The 17,356-nt window shown below is 34.8% G+C and overlaps 1 protein-coding gene across 26 annotated transcripts in view; it reads right to left on the reverse strand.

Moving 5' to 3' along the window:
• Positions 1–17,356, reverse strand: part of RALGAPA2 (Ral GTPase activating protein catalytic subunit alpha 2) — a 412,816-nt gene that overhangs the window by 208,939 nt on the left and 186,521 nt on the right. For all 26 annotated transcript variants that reach the window (XR_004957055.1, XM_036244703.1, XM_036244712.1 and 23 more), the window contains 5 exons: positions 13,803–13,893; positions 12,260–12,433; positions 4,621–4,814; positions 3,252–3,350; positions 2,859–3,014 (listed from right to left, as the gene is read on the reverse strand). Coding sequence is in view for 25 of the 26 variants with exons in the window: in XM_036244703.1 (XP_036100596.1) it covers positions 2,859–3,014; positions 3,252–3,350; positions 4,621–4,814; positions 12,260–12,433; positions 13,803–13,893 (714 nt within the window). In the remaining variant the exon portion in view is untranslated. The remainder of the gene's footprint in view (positions 1–2,858; positions 3,015–3,251; positions 3,351–4,620; positions 4,815–12,259; positions 12,434–13,802; positions 13,894–17,356) is intronic.

Raw genomic sequence — 17,356 nt, forward strand, 5'->3', positions numbered from 1 at the left:
ACTGTTAAAATTTATAAAATTATTTGCTATTACTTATCTTATTAAAAAATAAGAAAAAAATTAGGTTATCTCTTCAGGAACAAAGCCTTTAGTGCCACACTACATAAAAGTGTGGCTCTTTAAGAACTCTCACAAGATGGAACAAGCCATGAGACAGTACTCGTCACAGGTGTACAGTTTGCCAATCAAAAAATTGAAAGTAACTGCACTGTTTACAGTGAAAGCTTTCTTTTCTTTTTATAATTAATATAACATGTGTTTCCAGAAGTACATATAAGTTCTGGAACAACCACCATGATCTTTTTAGACATGTGAACAAAAAGTTAAACTAATTACCAGAGACATTTCTTACTTAAATGAGAAAAGTTTCTTTCATTAAAAGGTCTTCTGAGTAATTTTCTTCTGGCAAAGGAACAAAGTTTATTTACAGTAATTCTGTTTGGCAGACAGAGCTTCTAAAATATATACCAAATAATTGTAAAGGTTAAAGCAAAACAGTCAATTCTAGTAAACACACAAAAATTGAAGCTTTTAATGGTCTAAACAATAGGCAGATTATAAAATAGAGATTTATGATATCCCCATTTCATCTTAGAAGTCTGGACATTGGAAATACTGCTAGCAATGGGCCATGATTTAAGATATACATTATTTCACAAAGAACTACCAAAGATCAAATTAACAAAAAACATGGCATACATTAAAATGTGAAAATGGTTTTAAGTATATTTGAAAACTCCTTTTTCTACAATGTAAAATCCTATTTTTTGAAACAATGTTTTGGTTTCTTAAATGTTATTTCATCTCATTATATTGTTTCATTTTCACTGTAACACACTTTAAAATAAGCAGATGAGCCCTGGATGGTTTGGCGCAGCGGTTAGAGCATCAGCCTGCGGTCCAGAGACCCGGGTTCGATATCCGCTAAGGGCATGTACCTTGGTTGCAGTTTGTCCCCGGCCCTGGTTGGGTTGTGTGGGTGGCAACCATTCGATGTGTCCCATGTGTCGATGTTTCTCTCTCTCTCCCTCCCTCCCACTCTATCTGAACAAAATATGAAAAAGTGTCCTTGAGGGGAAAAAAAATAATAATAAAATACATAAATAAATAAATAAAATAAAACAAAACAGGCAGATGATTCTAAACTCATATCTATTTACATAACTTTCTAGAAAACTTATTCTAGAAATACTGTTTACTGCTGACTTCAAATTTGTTTTTATTCAATGAGAAGATTCTACAATTGATTATTTCCAAGTAAATTTTTTTTCAGCAAAATACTGCTTTCAAGTACATCACTGTTAACAATATCTTCCTTTCTGGGTTCTGTCACTGAGGGAATCTGGAGAATTATTATCTATGAGAATTAATTCTCTTCCCTATTTCTACTCCTTAATCTTTCACATGCCAAGAGTTGCATCATTCTGCAAAAGATGCTTCCACCTACAATAATGGCTGCAAAATATCTTAGCACAGAGCACAAATGGTTCTGCTTTCACGTCTATTTCTACTTTTATTTGGGAAATAAATGAGATTATGGATCTAAGTCCAGCTTGATATTTAAATGTGCTTTACATGTTGAAACTGGAGCAAATATGACAAAAACAACTCAGAAGGTCAGTATGGTTTAATTACTTCAGATAAAAGCTCAATGATCAAAGCTCAAATAGTTTTCAGGAAATATATCGCAAGAGTTTGGTTGGGAAGGTTCAAGTGCATTCTGAAGCAACAAAGAACAGCTGGTTAATCAGAAGAATGACCTCTTACATGTATCCTATGAGTATCAAAAAGTTTGTGGGTCTTCATCACATATTCAAGAATAAAAGAAATACAGAAAGGATGGCTACTTATACTTCATGAATGATTCGAGTTCATTAATATCTATAATTTAAAGAGTAAATTCCAAAAAACTTCTCCTATCTCAAATTGGCAAAGAAACCTAGTGATAAAATTAAATGCCTTAAAATTTCTTGAATCTTTCCTATTCCTTCTTTCCATCTCCAGTGCAACTATCTTAGTTCTCATCACTTAAAAAAGTCTATATTCATTTAACTACTTCCTAATTAATCTGTCTCCAGGCCCAACCTCCTACTCTACCCTATCACTGTCATATTTTAAAATCCATCCTCTGAACAGAATCCAGAATAATCTCTGTTAAATACAAACCAATCATATCCCTTGACTGGTTGATATTCATGCAGAAAATCAAGAGTCAGAGAGTGTTCCTGGCCCCCTTCCCCATCCTCTGCCCAATGGCAGGGGGCTTCTCAAGGGAGGAAGGCTCTGGTCACATCCCACCCTGCACACCCAGGATCTACAAAGAGGGGTTATTGCTATTGGCTCCTTTGGGCTTTGTTTCAACTTAACCACCAGTCATCTTTCTTTGTGGGAGAAATTAAAATAAGTCCTAATCAGGAAATGTCAGGACCCCTAATTTATGGGTGAGATCTTCCACAAGAACATCTTAACTTCTAAACAATAGTTTTCAAACATTTTTAAATGACCAGAATAATTTTCTTCAACAATATCTAATGTAGAACCCCAACCAAAACTGGCTAAAATAGTATTTTTGAAGCTGACAACAGAGGCAGAGGTTTGAGCATATAGAAATGTACAAGCCATAAAATAAAATTCAAATTTGGTTGGTCCAGTGCAAAGTCAGTGGGAAGAAGAAACAGAGATGTGATAAAAATCTGATTTACATTTTTGAAAGACCAGTGTGTTGTTGTGTGTAAGAGTCGAAACTACTGAGAATTTTTAACATTTCTGATGTATTTTCATAAACCCCATTAAACCTGGGAAGAGTTATATGTACTTTCCAAATAATGAGCTACCAATGTAAAGGAGTCACAGAATACCTGATCCTCGCTGGTTAATCCCAGATGCATCACAAGGTAAAAATGCACCAGGAAGTCTGAGTTTGGCAGAACGTCCTGGCGTCTGGTCATCATGGCACAGATCAGTTTGTAGGCTTGTAGTTTGCCTTCCTTATATTCATTTGGCAATGTCGTAGCCTGCCAAGAATATGATGTTTAATGATTTAATCAACTCCAGACACAGCAGAGAATTTTAACATTTAATTTACTTCTCAATTTTCCATAAGAATTGTTTGTGGAGATGTGGGATGCACTGGCTTTAGTAAGACCCAGTCTGTCTTCAAAACATGCAGTCTTGGGCAATTACATTTTTAAAACTCAATTTCAGAAAGGAAAAGGAAATTACAATAAAGGAATAAAAACATATCCACTTGCCTTAAATAGCCATGATGCAAACATTCTGAGTGGTGGGATCAAGACCGGAGGAGATGGAGAAGATTGGTTATCCAAGCTTATTGCTAGATTATCCCGTATCTAATTCACAAAGAGAAGATTAGGGAAGGCAACACAGTTTATCCCAACAATATTCCAATACTGTGTTCCATGGTCACCTAGCTGCTTCCAATACAATTTCCGTAAGTTGAGTGAGAAGCTACAATATTTACAAGTTTTTCTTTTATTGTCCTTTTGAATTTCAGGTCTAACTTACTGTATGTATTTTTAGATTTAATACAAAACTAAGGCATTGTTTTTCCTTGAGTATTAATGCCTGGAGAGGTCCTGGACTCCATATGATAAGGAATGATTCAACAAATTATACTGTATAAACATGAATCATGTTTTTGAAAAAAATATATAACATGGGGAAAATGTATGTTACAAACAAAAATCAGAATAAAAAGGCCCCGGTAGCTCATTTGGGTAGATGATTATCTTGATACACCAAGGTTACAAGTTGGATCCGTGGTCAGAGCACATTCAAGAATCAACCAATAAATGCATAAAATAAGTGGAAAAACAAATCAATATTTCCCTCTCTCTTCTTCAGTCTGTCTCTAAAATCAATAAAAATAAATAAATAAATAAATAAATAAATAAATAAATAAATAAATAAATAAAAGCGTATGTACTCTAGCCCTGGTTTGGCTCAGCAGTTAGAGCACTGGCCTGTGGACTAAAGGGTCTCAGGTTCGATTCCAGTCAAGGGCATATACCTGGGTTACAGGTTTAATCCACAGCCCCAGTTGGGGTTGTAAGGGAGGCAACCAATTGATGTGGCTCTTTCACATCGATGTTTCTCTCTCTCTCTCCCTCCTTTCCACTCTGTCTAAAATTCAGTGAAAAAATATCCTCAAATGAGGATTTAAAAAAAAAAGTGTAGGTACTCTAATATACTACTTTTGCAGAAATCTGTTTATCTCTAGGAATAATACCATATATTAATGTTGATTATCTCTGTGGGAGGGTGATGTCAATTGTCTTGACTTTTCTACATTTTTTCAAATTTTATATAATAAAACCAGCATCATTTTTATAAAGAGGGTAATTAAAACTACTGAATAATGCCCTATTCTTTAATATACTATAGTAATAATAACATTTATGCATTAAATGAAACGACTCTTCCATATTTATATAATGACCAAACTATAAGTATTATTATTTATTCTTTGATAATCAAACATATTCTGTGTAAACACTTAATTATTAATGCAGAATGTGCCCAGTAGTGAACTGCAACACAGTTTTTATGAAACTAAGTCAATTTTCCATATTAAAATAAAAGGTAACATAGCAAGAGTACCTTTGCTAGTTTGTACCAGAGTTCATAGAGATAGCCAAAAACTTTGGCATGGATCTTGGGAGACTGGATATTATTCACATCTCCGAGGATTCCCAAGATTCTTCGCCATAACACAGCAGCACAGTCTGGATGCCAACCAGTGAGGTTCCCTCCAGCGATTATGCTACAATCATCTGCAAGGTATTCGCTGCTATCTATTGAGAAAAATGTGTGTTAACCCAGGAAACACAATCTGATACACAATCTTGATTTCATCATAGAGCCCTTTTTCTTTAATGAAAATTACCAATGCTTGAAAGTTTATATATTCAGAGTAAAATAATTAAAATGAAAATTTTCTATTTGACAATTTTTTCCTGAATTAATTTTTAAAAAAAATTTTTTAGAATAATTTTAGATTTACAAAGAACTAGTTAATATGGAGTTCCCATATACTCCATATTAAGTTTCCTATATTGCTAAATTTCTTACATAAGTGTGGTACATTGTTAAAATTAATGAACCAATATCAAAACGTTACCATAAAGTCCATACTTATTCAGATTGCTTTTGTTAATTTTTATCTAATGTAAAGACAGGATTTCAACCAGGATATCACAATATATTTAATTGTCATGTTTCCTTAGCCTCCTCTGGCTCTGACATTTTCTCAGATGTTCCTTGTTTCTGAAGATGTTGAGAATTTTGAGGAGTTCTGATTAGATATTTTGTAAAATGTTCTTTAATTGGGATTTGTCTAATGTTTATCTCATGATGGATTTTTTTTTTCTTTTGCATTTGTGTTCCTGGAATGAATTTTTCTTAGCTCTGATCTATGAGCCTTTCCCAATATTCTTAGATTTCATTTGCTAATGCTTTATTTAGGATTTTTATTTACATGCTTTTAAGTAAAATGGACTCTAATTTTCCTTTTAAATATACACCTTGTCTGGTTTCATTATCAAGGTAACACAAGTTATATAAAAGAAATCAGGGAGCTTTCTTTCTAGTGCCTGGAACAGATTAGAAAAAAAACAGTTTCTAATTTATTTAAAGTTTCAGTAAAACTAGGAATTGTTCTTTATTTTTATAAATATATTCAAACTAACTTACTGTATTATTTTAAAATTTTATATTGTTTTTGTAGTTCCGTTCCTTTTTCACTCCTAATATTTTTTCCTTGATCAATCTTGCCTATTAGTCTATTTTATTGTTTTTAAAGAGTTGGTTTTGAGGAGAATCATCTGTAACAAAAATTAATCAATAAAAAATAAATTTAAAAAAAAAGAGTTGGTTTTGTCTTCTCTATTGCTTTCTAGCACATATGTGTATGTACTCTGCTTTACAAGTACCCTTTTTATTAAATTTTATATATTATTCTGCCATTTTTCCCTAATTTTTTGAATAGGACACATAGATCAATATTTTCCTCTTTTAATATAAACTAAGAACATATATTTTTCTCCATATAAGTCTTCAGCAACATTTTAGAGCTTCTGATATGTAGTTTTCATTGTAGTCAAGACAGAAATATTTCCTAATTTTTAATTTAATTTCTTTTTGGGCTTAATTTATCTAAAGTGCAGCTTTTAGTTTCTTAATGTATTTTTGTTTCATTACCTGTTTGTTCCTAGAATGTGGTCTAGTTTCAAAGCATGACATTTGTTGAGACTTGCTTAAAGATCTAGTTGGTCAATTTCTGAAAATGTGCTATGTGCTTTTAAAAATAACCTGTACAATCCCCATCAAAATACCAACGACATATTTCATAGAACTAGAACAAATACTTCAAAAGTTCATATGGAACCAAAAAAGACCCCGAATAGCCACAGCAATCTTGAAAAAGAAGAACAAAGTTGGAGGGATCACATTACCAGATATCAGGTTATACTACAAAGCGACTGTAACCAAAACAGCCTGGTACTGGCACAAGAACAGGCATATAGACCAGTGGAACAGAACTGAAAACCCAGAAATGGACCCAAGGCAATACGCTCAATTAATATTTGACAAAGGTGGCAAGAGCATACAGTGGAGTAAAGACAGCCTCTTTAATAAATGGTGTTGGGAAAATTGGACAGCTACATGCAAAAAAATGAAACTCGACCATCAACTTACACCATACACAAAAATAAACTCAAAATGGATAAAAGACTTAAATGTGACCCGTGAATCCATAAAAATTCTAGAAGAAAATGTAGGCAACAAAATTTCGGACATCATACGGAGCAGAATTTTCACTGATACATCACCTAAGGCAACAGAAATAAAGGAGAAAATGAACACATGGGACTACATCAAACTAAAAAGCTTCTGCACAGCAAAAGAAACGATCATCAAAATGGAAAGGCAACCCACTGTATGGGAGAACATCATTGCCAATGATGTATCAGATAAGGGGTTAATTTCCAATATATACAGAGAGCTCACACAACTCCACAAAAGGAAGACAAAGAACCCAATTAAAAAATGGGCAGAGGAGCTGAATAGACACCTCTCCAAACAGGACATACAAATGGCCAAGAGACATATGAAGAAATGCTCAACATCACTAATCATCCGAGAGATGCAAATTAAAACAACAATGAGGTATCACCTCACACCTGTCAGAATGGCCGCCATCAACAAATCATCAAACAACAAGTGTTGGCGAGGGTGTGGAGAAAAGGGAACTCTAATACACTGCTGGTGGGAATGCAGACTGGTGCAGCCGCTATGGAAAACAATATGGTGCTACCTCAAAAAATTAAAAATTGAACTTCCATTTGACCCAGTGATCCCACTGCTGGGAATATACCCTAAGAAGCCTGAAACACCAATCAGGAAGAATATATGTACCCCCATGTTCATAGCAGCACTATTTACAATAGCTAAGATCTGGAAACAGCCCAAGTGTCCACCAGTAGACGAATGGATCAAAAAGCTGTGGTACATATACACAATGGAGTACTATGCAGCGGTAAGAAAGAAAGATCTCTTATCCTTTGAGACGACATGGAGGGACCTGGAAAGTATTATCCTAAGTGAAAGAAGCCAAGCAGAAAAAGACAAATACCACATGATCTCACTTATATACGGAATATAATGAACATAACAGTCTGAGGAATACAGTAGACCCAGACACATGGAAGTAGGGCACAGACTGACATCCCTCAGAAGAGGGGATGGGGGGTGGGGGGGTGGGAAGAGATAAACCACAGAACTTATATGCATGTATGCATGACCAATGGACATGGACAACTAAGCCGGGGACAGGGTGGAGGGGGTGGGGTGGGGGGTGCCAATGGGGTAAAAAGGTAAAATATCTGTAACAAAAAAATAAATAAAAATTCATAAAAAAAAAATAAATAAATAACCTGTACATTTTAATTAAGTTCAAAGTTTTATATATGTAAAAAATCTCCATTCAATATATATCTCCATTAATTGTACTGCATAAGTCTTCTCTAGTCTAATATTTTTACTTAATTCATCATTTTTTTAGAGTTGTTATTAAAATTTTCTACTATGAATATGGTTTTATCAGTAGTTCCTTATAATTAAAAAAAATTTTTTTCTTTATTGATTTTAGAGAGAGGACTGGCCGCCTCCTGCATGCCCCCACAGGGGATTGGGCCCACAACCTGAGCACGTGCCTTGACCAGGAATCAAACCAGCGACCTCTTGGTGCATGGGTCAATGCTCAATCACTGAGCCACACTGGCCAGGCAGTAGTTCCTTATAATTCTGCCAAAGTTTTCTCCATATATTTGAGGCAATTGTGTTAATATAAATTCAGAATTATTGCTGTCACTAATAAATGATTTTTGCTTTAAGGTTTATGTGACATACATAAACTGTACATGCATACAGCTAAACCAGTGTTCCATCTTTCTTCCTATCTAGCAATGTATTTATTTAATTAGTATCTCTTTGCTTTGCTTTTCTTTTGAATCTTTGGAGGTAGTTTAAAAAGTTGGTTCCTGCCCTTGACAGCTTGGCTCAGCAGTTAGAGTGTCAGTCCATGGACGAAAGGGTTTTGGGTTTAATTCTCAGTGAAGAGCACATACCTGGGTTGCAGGTTTGATCCCCTGCCCTGGTCGGGGGTCAAGAAGGAGGCAACCAATTGATGTCTCTCTCACATCAATGTTTCTCTCTCTCTTTCCCTCCCTCCCTCTAGCCCATTTCCACTATCTCTAAAAATCAATAGAAAAGAATTCTCGGGTGAGGATTAACAATAAAAAATAAAATAAAATAAAATAAATAAAATAAAATTAAATTAAAATAAAATAAAATAAAATTTTGGTCCCATCTCCACCACTAACACCCTTTCTCTATTATCTTACACCATTTGTTATTAACATAATTATTCCCAAAGTTCTATTCCTCACAAATTTCCCACACAAATAAAGAAAATCTGATTTCTAGGCAATTTTTAATTCCCACTAAGTGTCATCTTGAGTACATATATTGTTAGTGCTTTTAAGACCTAAACAAAGAAATTGAAGTACAGTTGGTGAATGTGAGGAACTCAAGTAGAGGAATGACAAGAACCAACAAGGAGCAAGAAGGAGTGAATCTGACAAGGAGCCAAAGCAGATCCAAGAATGGTCTGCATCCTTCCCTGCACCCCAGGACAGCTGTTAGTATCTCACTGTGTTAGACAATGAAGGATCCTAAGATATCTGTTATTTCCCACATAAGTATCCCATAATCTATTGAAGCAATCCAATAAAACTTGCAGATCAAATTCAAAATGGAATTCCTAAACACTGTGCCTGAAAGACAGGAGGAACATGCCTACTGTTTCCAGGGACCTGTGAGTATAAACTTCTTCCTTCATGATAATCATTTCCATGTCTGCATGTCTCATCATACTTGATTAAAACAAATCCCGGGTACAGTTTGAAATAATGCACAAGAAATTTAGCTGTTATTTTCAGTAAACATTAAATGATTTAAATGAGAAAGCAGATATAAAACTAAACTGTTAGTTTGCCAGTGATGGGAATTGATGATTTTAGAAGTTTGTTTTAATCACTTGATAATTGGTAGAATTATTTAGTAAGAAACAGATACACTCAAATTGTTTGAATACTCTCTTTGCATGTCCTAAAGGTCAAGCTAACATGAGTTTTATTTTGTACATTTATAAAGAAATCCCTCTCTTAAGAACAGAAAGTTAAATTCAGAACTGTGATAATCCTTAAACCTTATCATATTACAGTTTGTCCTTTTCACAGATGACAAGATGAACTACTGAACTGAGTATATTGATTCTCTATATTAGTATTTCAAAGAACTAAGTATTTGGAGGAATTAATCATGACACAGAGTGTGCATCATATACAATTACCTCATATAAGTTTATTAAATTGAACTATCCCATGTATACTCTGAAATAGGATAAAAACAAAACTATCCAAAGGATAGACAAAAAAAGTAATCACCCAATTTTCTTTCTTTTTAACAAAAATAATTAGTTCTTGTTTAAATAAACTGAACTTATTAAAGATTCAGTGTTGCCTTCAATTAGTGCCACCATGAGTTCCCTTGGGTAGTCTGTATGCATATTGACTCCAAGGAAGCCATTTATTCCACAAATGTATTTATAATCTTCAACTAGTTAAAGAGTGTTTGCAGTAATAATTTTAATAGCAATGTAGTAGAAGGGAGTAGACAGCACTGCATGTGGAGTCAAAACACTTTAAAATCCAGTTCCAACTCTGGCACTTAACTTCTAGCTAGACAAGATTTCTCTGGGACTCAGTTTTCTCATCTCTAAAACAGAATTTGTAAGACTTGGCCTGCTTACCATACAGAACCAAAAAGTATGTCTCAAAGTTCTTTGTAAAACTGTTAAATCCCATATAAATTTACAGTATTATTATTCAAAATAACTATATATAAAAAATTTTACATCACTTTTAAAAGAAACACAAATTTGAGAAATACAAATTGCTGCTACCCACTAATTTATAAAACTAAGCACATGATTTTGCCAACCATTTTCTCATTGCTCTTGTAAGGCTTCTACCATTGGCAGATTTGAATGCACAAACCAAAACTGTCCACTATCTTTTAAGGACAGCACTACAGCATTATAAGGCAATACGTTATTCACTTGGTCTGTTTTTCTTTATTATTTTATTCTCAAAATTCGCACACATTAAATACACATTAAGATCAGACTCTGTCGTCTCATCTTACAGATAATACATTTTATCCAACACCATTTTTCTATGTAAACTTTATAAAATTTTAATGTTACTCCATCAGAAAGTTCCAAAATACCAGAGACTTTGGTTAAACTTTATGTTATTATTAATAGAAAGCAAAGTTTCCTTGGTAAAATAAAACAAAAAAAGAAACTAAGGTAAAACTTTAGACTTTATATATATTAAAATCATTTTTAGCATTTTAATAATACTTTATACTCAACATGTGCTTTATAGTTTGTTTGTTTTTCATAAAAGATATATGTATGTAACCATGAGTATAGTAGACCATGAAAGACTTGGCTATGGTCAGTATTTTCCACACTGAGTTCCTCAGAATACTAGTCTCTCCTGATACTTACAAAAACAAAGCAAAACAAACACCCAACTCTTTTTTGTTTTCCCCATTCTCATCAGTCCCATCACACAGGTGAGGTTACTGAAGGTTTCTAGGTTTGTGTATGCAGGGTCATATAATATGCACATGTGTGCTTATGCATGTATGTGTGCACGTGAATAGCTAAAACTGCAGAGCACTTCCATTCACACTATTCTGTGCACTAGAATTGTATGTTCACTCATTCATTCCTCCAACTCTGTAGTAGGGACAATTATTAACCCTATTTTACAGAAAAGAAGTCAAAGGAGAGCAAAATTAAGTAACTAGCTCAAAGCCACCTAGCAATTCCTTGGCAGAGCCTGGATGCATACCCAGAGGGTTTGGCTCTGTAGTCAATGCATGAATCTTAGAAGTATAATACTTGGGGGTAAAGGTGTGAAAAATACAGAGTATAACATCATTTTAAAAAACACGATATATTTGATTGTTTGAGGACACAGGTACATGTGGTAAAACCATGAAGAAATCAAGGGATTATAAAAAAAATTGGAGATAAGGTCACAGGATGATGGGAGAGAAGAAGGGATTTGAGAAGACCCTCTAGGAAATCTTACTGGTTTGGATGCTGTTCTATTTCTTAAGTTGTGTACTAGGCTCACTGCTGCTCACTTTATTACTGTAGCCCATAACTTACATAAATGTCCTAACTTGCCTTGTATGTATCAAGTGTTTTATAGTAAAATTTCAAACATATTAATCAATAAGCTATTCAAAGTCTTAAACTCATCCTGGATTTAGTACCCTTATAAAGTGGATAAAATCATTCTTCTGTTTCCAGAGTAAAGCTTGACGTATCAGCGTTTCCTCCTGTGGTGAATTACGGCAGTGGGCATGATATACTTCTTCCATTATCTGGCCACTGTTTTAGAACCCTCTCAACACATGTCTCAGAATTCACGACTGATTATAAACAGGTAGTTAAGGGCTGCCACAACCAATTTGGTTGCAGGTGGCACTCCCATCATCACTGTGCTAAAGGATCCCCAAATTTTTTCCAACTAGGAAATTGTAGGATATCCCTCCTGTTAACATAGTTGCCTCCTTTTCAAAGACAGTTAATTACCTGTTAAGTTTGAAGCATCGGTGGGACTCAGTTGTAACCAATGATGGGCATCAGAGTCAGCCACATCTGTAGGAGTGTTCAGTTCTGCATCTTCCTCACAGGTCTGCCATGAGCTCATGGACAACTCTGCCTCATTGTTATAGCCCAGAGCTGTGTCACTGCTAACACTTTCACCTGGCACAATGGAAGAACCAAAGTCTGAAATAACTAATAGACAGGAATCAGAATGTTCACTATTACCCACACACAAATAACTAAACAGCTGACACAGCAGGAATCATGCAGGGCATAGGGGCTCAAAGGTGTCTGTGTGATGTTTTTGCTCAATGAAACAGAGCTTCTAATTGCTGGGCATTAATAGTCATTACAAGTTCCACTATATATCATTCAAGTAGCATTGTTTTAAAGGTGTTTCAACTCAATTATACCATATACCTAAAAGATCACATCAAGTCCTTAAGTTTTCTACTGAAACTTACTCAGCTGGGGGTGGGTGGAAATGGAGGAATTGGTCCATACAAACCCAAGTTTATTCTGCTGGCTAGAAGAGCCTAACAATGCTTTACATCTTGAGCCTGATGTCTAGACCTCAACCCAGGCTGAATCACCCAGGATCACTGGGGGATGAGGTGTTCTACTATAAAACATTTTCTCCAATAGAAAATATTTCCTTTATATACTAAAAAGCTGTAATTTGTCATAATACAATGATGCTCTCAAAGGCTATTTTAAGCCTTATAGGGTTATTTTGTCTAACACAAAACAGATCTAAACAGTTTACTTCTTCAAGTCTCCTGTCTACTTTATAACAATTTTATGTGTCTACCCTTTTTGTCTGCTCACTCTTTCAGCTGCTTTTTGTATTTGCTGCTGACAGTCCCCAGCCTTGCTGGTTTTAATCTGCTATCCTGTTCTCTTGCAAAGAAACGAAAGTTGTCCTAGTCACCAACCTGTTATATCTCTTACTTCATTGTCATGGAACTCTAAGCCAACAGAATTTGGAGGAGGAGCCAAGAGAAGCTCCTCCACACTCCACCAAGAACAACCCTGGATCTAAGTTGTTTATTATGCTGCTCTGAAAATGATGTGGCCCAAAACCTGCCCTTGGGAAAACAGAGTATTAGGGCCACATTTTACAGTACATGATATGTGCTAGAACTCCAATAAAATTTTATTTTTCAAATACTTATAGTGTTGACTTCAATGTACCTCTGAAGCATTTTGCTCCTAGCTGGTGGGAACTTTCTAGGAAACATCACTTTTCCTTCCTGGTCTGTCTGCTCACCTGGTCATTAGCGTTGGTTGTGTTTCTCACCTGGTAAAAGGTCTAGGGGTGGAAAGACAGGCCTCTAAGGTTCAGGTAAATGGCAAACTGTTTTTATTGTATGTGTGAACTAAAAATCCTGAAATTCCAGGAATAAAAATTTCCCATTTCACAACCATGTCTCTTCAGATGCTATCATTTGAGTTAGAAAGTAAAAAGAAAATGAAATACATCAACTCTAAATCTGGATGAATACAGACCACATTTTCTGGAACTTACTCTTCTGTCTTTCCCTACATTTTCCTTGTATCTGCTGCAAATCATCTTTTAAATCCAATTCCGCAGAGCTGCTGCTTCTTCGAACTAAGATCTTTAGACAAAAAGAAATATTGCATTTGTTACAGGAAAATTTTAATTTTTACAAGATTGTTAAATTTCTAACCCACATTTCTAAAGAAAAACACAACAAATGATAATAGCAACAAAAATTTTGAATGCTGTTTTCCATTTGAAGGATGTGTTCACAAATTATTGTAAAAGAATTATAAATTACTGTAATAGAATTATAAATTACTTAAGATCTGAAATTTATGGCTTCTACTTTGTCAACTGACATTCAACTAAATTGATCTACTGAGAAAAAATGCCAAATTATAAGAAAATAATTTATTTTAAAGTTCTATTTGTTCCTCTGCTGAAGCACACACGCATATATATAGTGAATGCAATTCCGCAGAAGGCCTAAGTTACCCACAAATGGTGTGTGTGCTGGCAGGGAAGGCATAAACTCCACTGAGACTTTTCTAAAGGTTACTCAGCACCTTCGTTAAACATGAAACGCTTTTCTGAGCACAGCTCAACACTGGACCTTGTGTTAAATACAGAGCACTAAAACATTTGGAGGCAATCTGCATCCTCTAAAATGTATGACTTTCTTAGAGAGACAAAACGTACACAAATCATACAAAATGATTACAAGGTACATAAGCAAAATATGCAAATAAACTCTCTCTACAAGGTATGCAGAATAGTGTTAACTCAACTGGCTCACAGTTACAGGACAGCTGTTTAAGATGGCAACAGACATGAAGTGGCAGTGAGAAGGCAGAAGGGGATTCAAGGCAGGAAGTGCATAGTGGAATCAGCAAGTTGTATGTGCAGGAAGAGAAGCTGATTATAGCAGGCCATGCAGGGCAGTCAGGTGAAGAGGAAACAGATAAAAAGAAAATGCAGACCACTTTCTAAAAGAGGCAGTTGCCAGTAGGCCTTTAATATCAGGTTTAGGAATTTCAACCAATACTGACAAAATGAGCAACTATATGTTCTAGACAATAGCTTACTGTGATTAAAAACATAACTAGAAAGAAAAGTCTAGTAGTTATCTGTAGGACAGATTAGTGTTAAGAAGAAAATTATTATGGAACTATTATGGTGATTCAGAAATGAGCAGATAAAACTTTTGATGATTAAAAAAAAAAGGTGGGGAGGAAAAATAGATAAGAAAATGCAGAATGGCAGTCAAGAGATTATAATCAGCTGCATATGACAGTGGAATAAAATTAAATCACAAAAGGATATAACTCTAGGGGACCATGAGAACAATGGTGACAAAGGAAGAAAGGAAAAAGAAGGATGATTAACAAAGGAACTTGAGAAAGTTTCTGATATTTGAATTTTCATCTTTGGGATAAATATCCAAAGAGAATATCCTATACCTAGGCAACAAAAATCCAGGATGGTGAGAGAGAGAGTAAAACAAGGAATAAAGATGTAAATTTAAGGTCCTCCAGTGTAGAGTGTATTTAAAAGCCTGGGTTCACTGAACCAAATAAAAGGATGAACATTAAACAAGCAAACTATGAGAAGGCCTAAGATATAATTAAAAGACAGGATAATTATTAAGTCGTAAAACAGATGAAGGCCATGAATGAAATATTTAGAAGACCAACAGTATATAAAAAATAGTATAAAACATTAAAGGAAGATGGTATATATCTAATGTGATAATGGAAATATACCCAGATATTTCCTTAATTGAAAAGCAAAATGCAGGCTTTTCTGCTTCTGACTGAGAAATGAAATTTCCATCAGGTATAGAACCAGATCTCAAAATATGGGTTGCAATTTGAAACTCACAGGAAATAAAATAAACCTCCAAGTGATCCACATCCTCCTTCCCCAAAGCAAATAGAAACCAGGGCAGTGAAATGGGGCTATTTCAAGAATAAATCTAATATTGCCACAGCCAGTGGCAAAAGAACCAAGACTGCAGGATTAAAGCAGCACTCCCTAGTTCCTGGAAGAAACACATGCAAATACTGTCGTGGTGAAACTCCATCACCTCACACACCAGGTTTTCTGTAGATTAAGATAAGCCATATTGGAATTCAATCAACAATCACCAACACCAAAGGAAATAAATCAGATAATAACCAGAATCAAGATAAGAAACACCAAAATAGCCCTGGTCAGGTTGCTTAGTTGGTTAAAACATTGTCCTAAACACCAAAAAGTTGCAGGTTCCATTCCTGGTCAGGTCACGTACTTAGGTTGTAGGTTAGATTCCCCAGTAGGAGACAACCAATCTATGTTATTCTATTACATCAATGTTTCTCTCTCTCTTTCCCTCTCCCCCTTTTTTCCCTCTCTCCCTTCATCTCTCTCTAAAATTAATAAAAACATATCCTCAGGTGAGATTTGAAAAAAATAAAACACCAAAAGAGAGGTGGCATTTCAGATCAATTTAAAAAAACATGTATTCCATAGCCCAGCAGGTGTGGCTCAGTGGTTGAGTGTCGACCCACGCACCAAGAGGTCACCCATTCGATTCCTGGTCAGGGCACATGCCCAGGTTGTGGGCCTGATCTCCAGTGGGGGCATACAAGAGGTGGCAGTGGATGTTCTCTCTCATCGATGTTTCTATCTCTCTCTCCTTCTCCTTTCCTCTCTCTCTAAAATCAATAAATAAAAATAATAAATAAAATAAAATAAATAATGTATTCAATAAATGAGACCTGGGACAAATAGTTATGCACATGCAAGCAGGGGTGGAATTTGGATCCCTACCTCACTTCCTACATAAAATCAATTTCAGACAGAGGAAAGATTCAAATGTGTAGAGAAAAACTGAAACACAAATATAAGGTAATATTTTTATCCATATGGATTGGTATTTTTTAATTTCCATAAAATCTAAATATAAAATTGTTTGATAATCAAGAATACCAAAATTAAGAACTTTGGTTCATCAAAAGTCACCATAGAGAAAATGAAAATATAAGCTGTACCTTAGAAGAAGATGTTTGCCAGAAATAACCAAAATAGGATCAGTATTTAGACTATATAAAGAATTAGTACAAACTAAAGAGAAAAAGACAAGTCAGTAGGAAAATGGTAAGAAAATCATTAGGCATTTCACAGATGACACACACATGGTCAATGAATACATGGAAAGATTTCAAACTTTATTAGTAATCGGAAAAATAAAAAAATAAAACCCCATTTTCACACACTTGAGTCATAAAAATGTTGAATCTGACAAAGCAGGTGTTGACACGAATGTGGATGAATGGCAACTCTTTATAAATTGCTGGCAGAAATATAGATGATGCAACCCACTTTGGAAAACATATTCTCTTGTAAAAAAAAATTCTTCTACTATGACCCACAAATTTTACTCCTAGATAGCCATCATAGAGAAAACCTTAAACATGTAGATCTTGAAACACATACAAGAATGTATATAGCTGCATCTTTCACTTAAAAAAATTGAAATAATCTAATGTCTATTAACAAGAGAATGGAAATAAATGGTGGTATAGTCACAGTAAAAT

This window comes from Molossus molossus, unplaced genomic scaffold (assembly GCF_014108415.1).
Source record: "Molossus molossus isolate mMolMol1 unplaced genomic scaffold, mMolMol1.p scaffold_m16_p_6, whole genome shotgun sequence".
In the NCBI taxonomy this organism is placed as follows: Eukaryota; Metazoa; Chordata; class Mammalia; order Chiroptera; family Molossidae; genus Molossus; species Molossus molossus.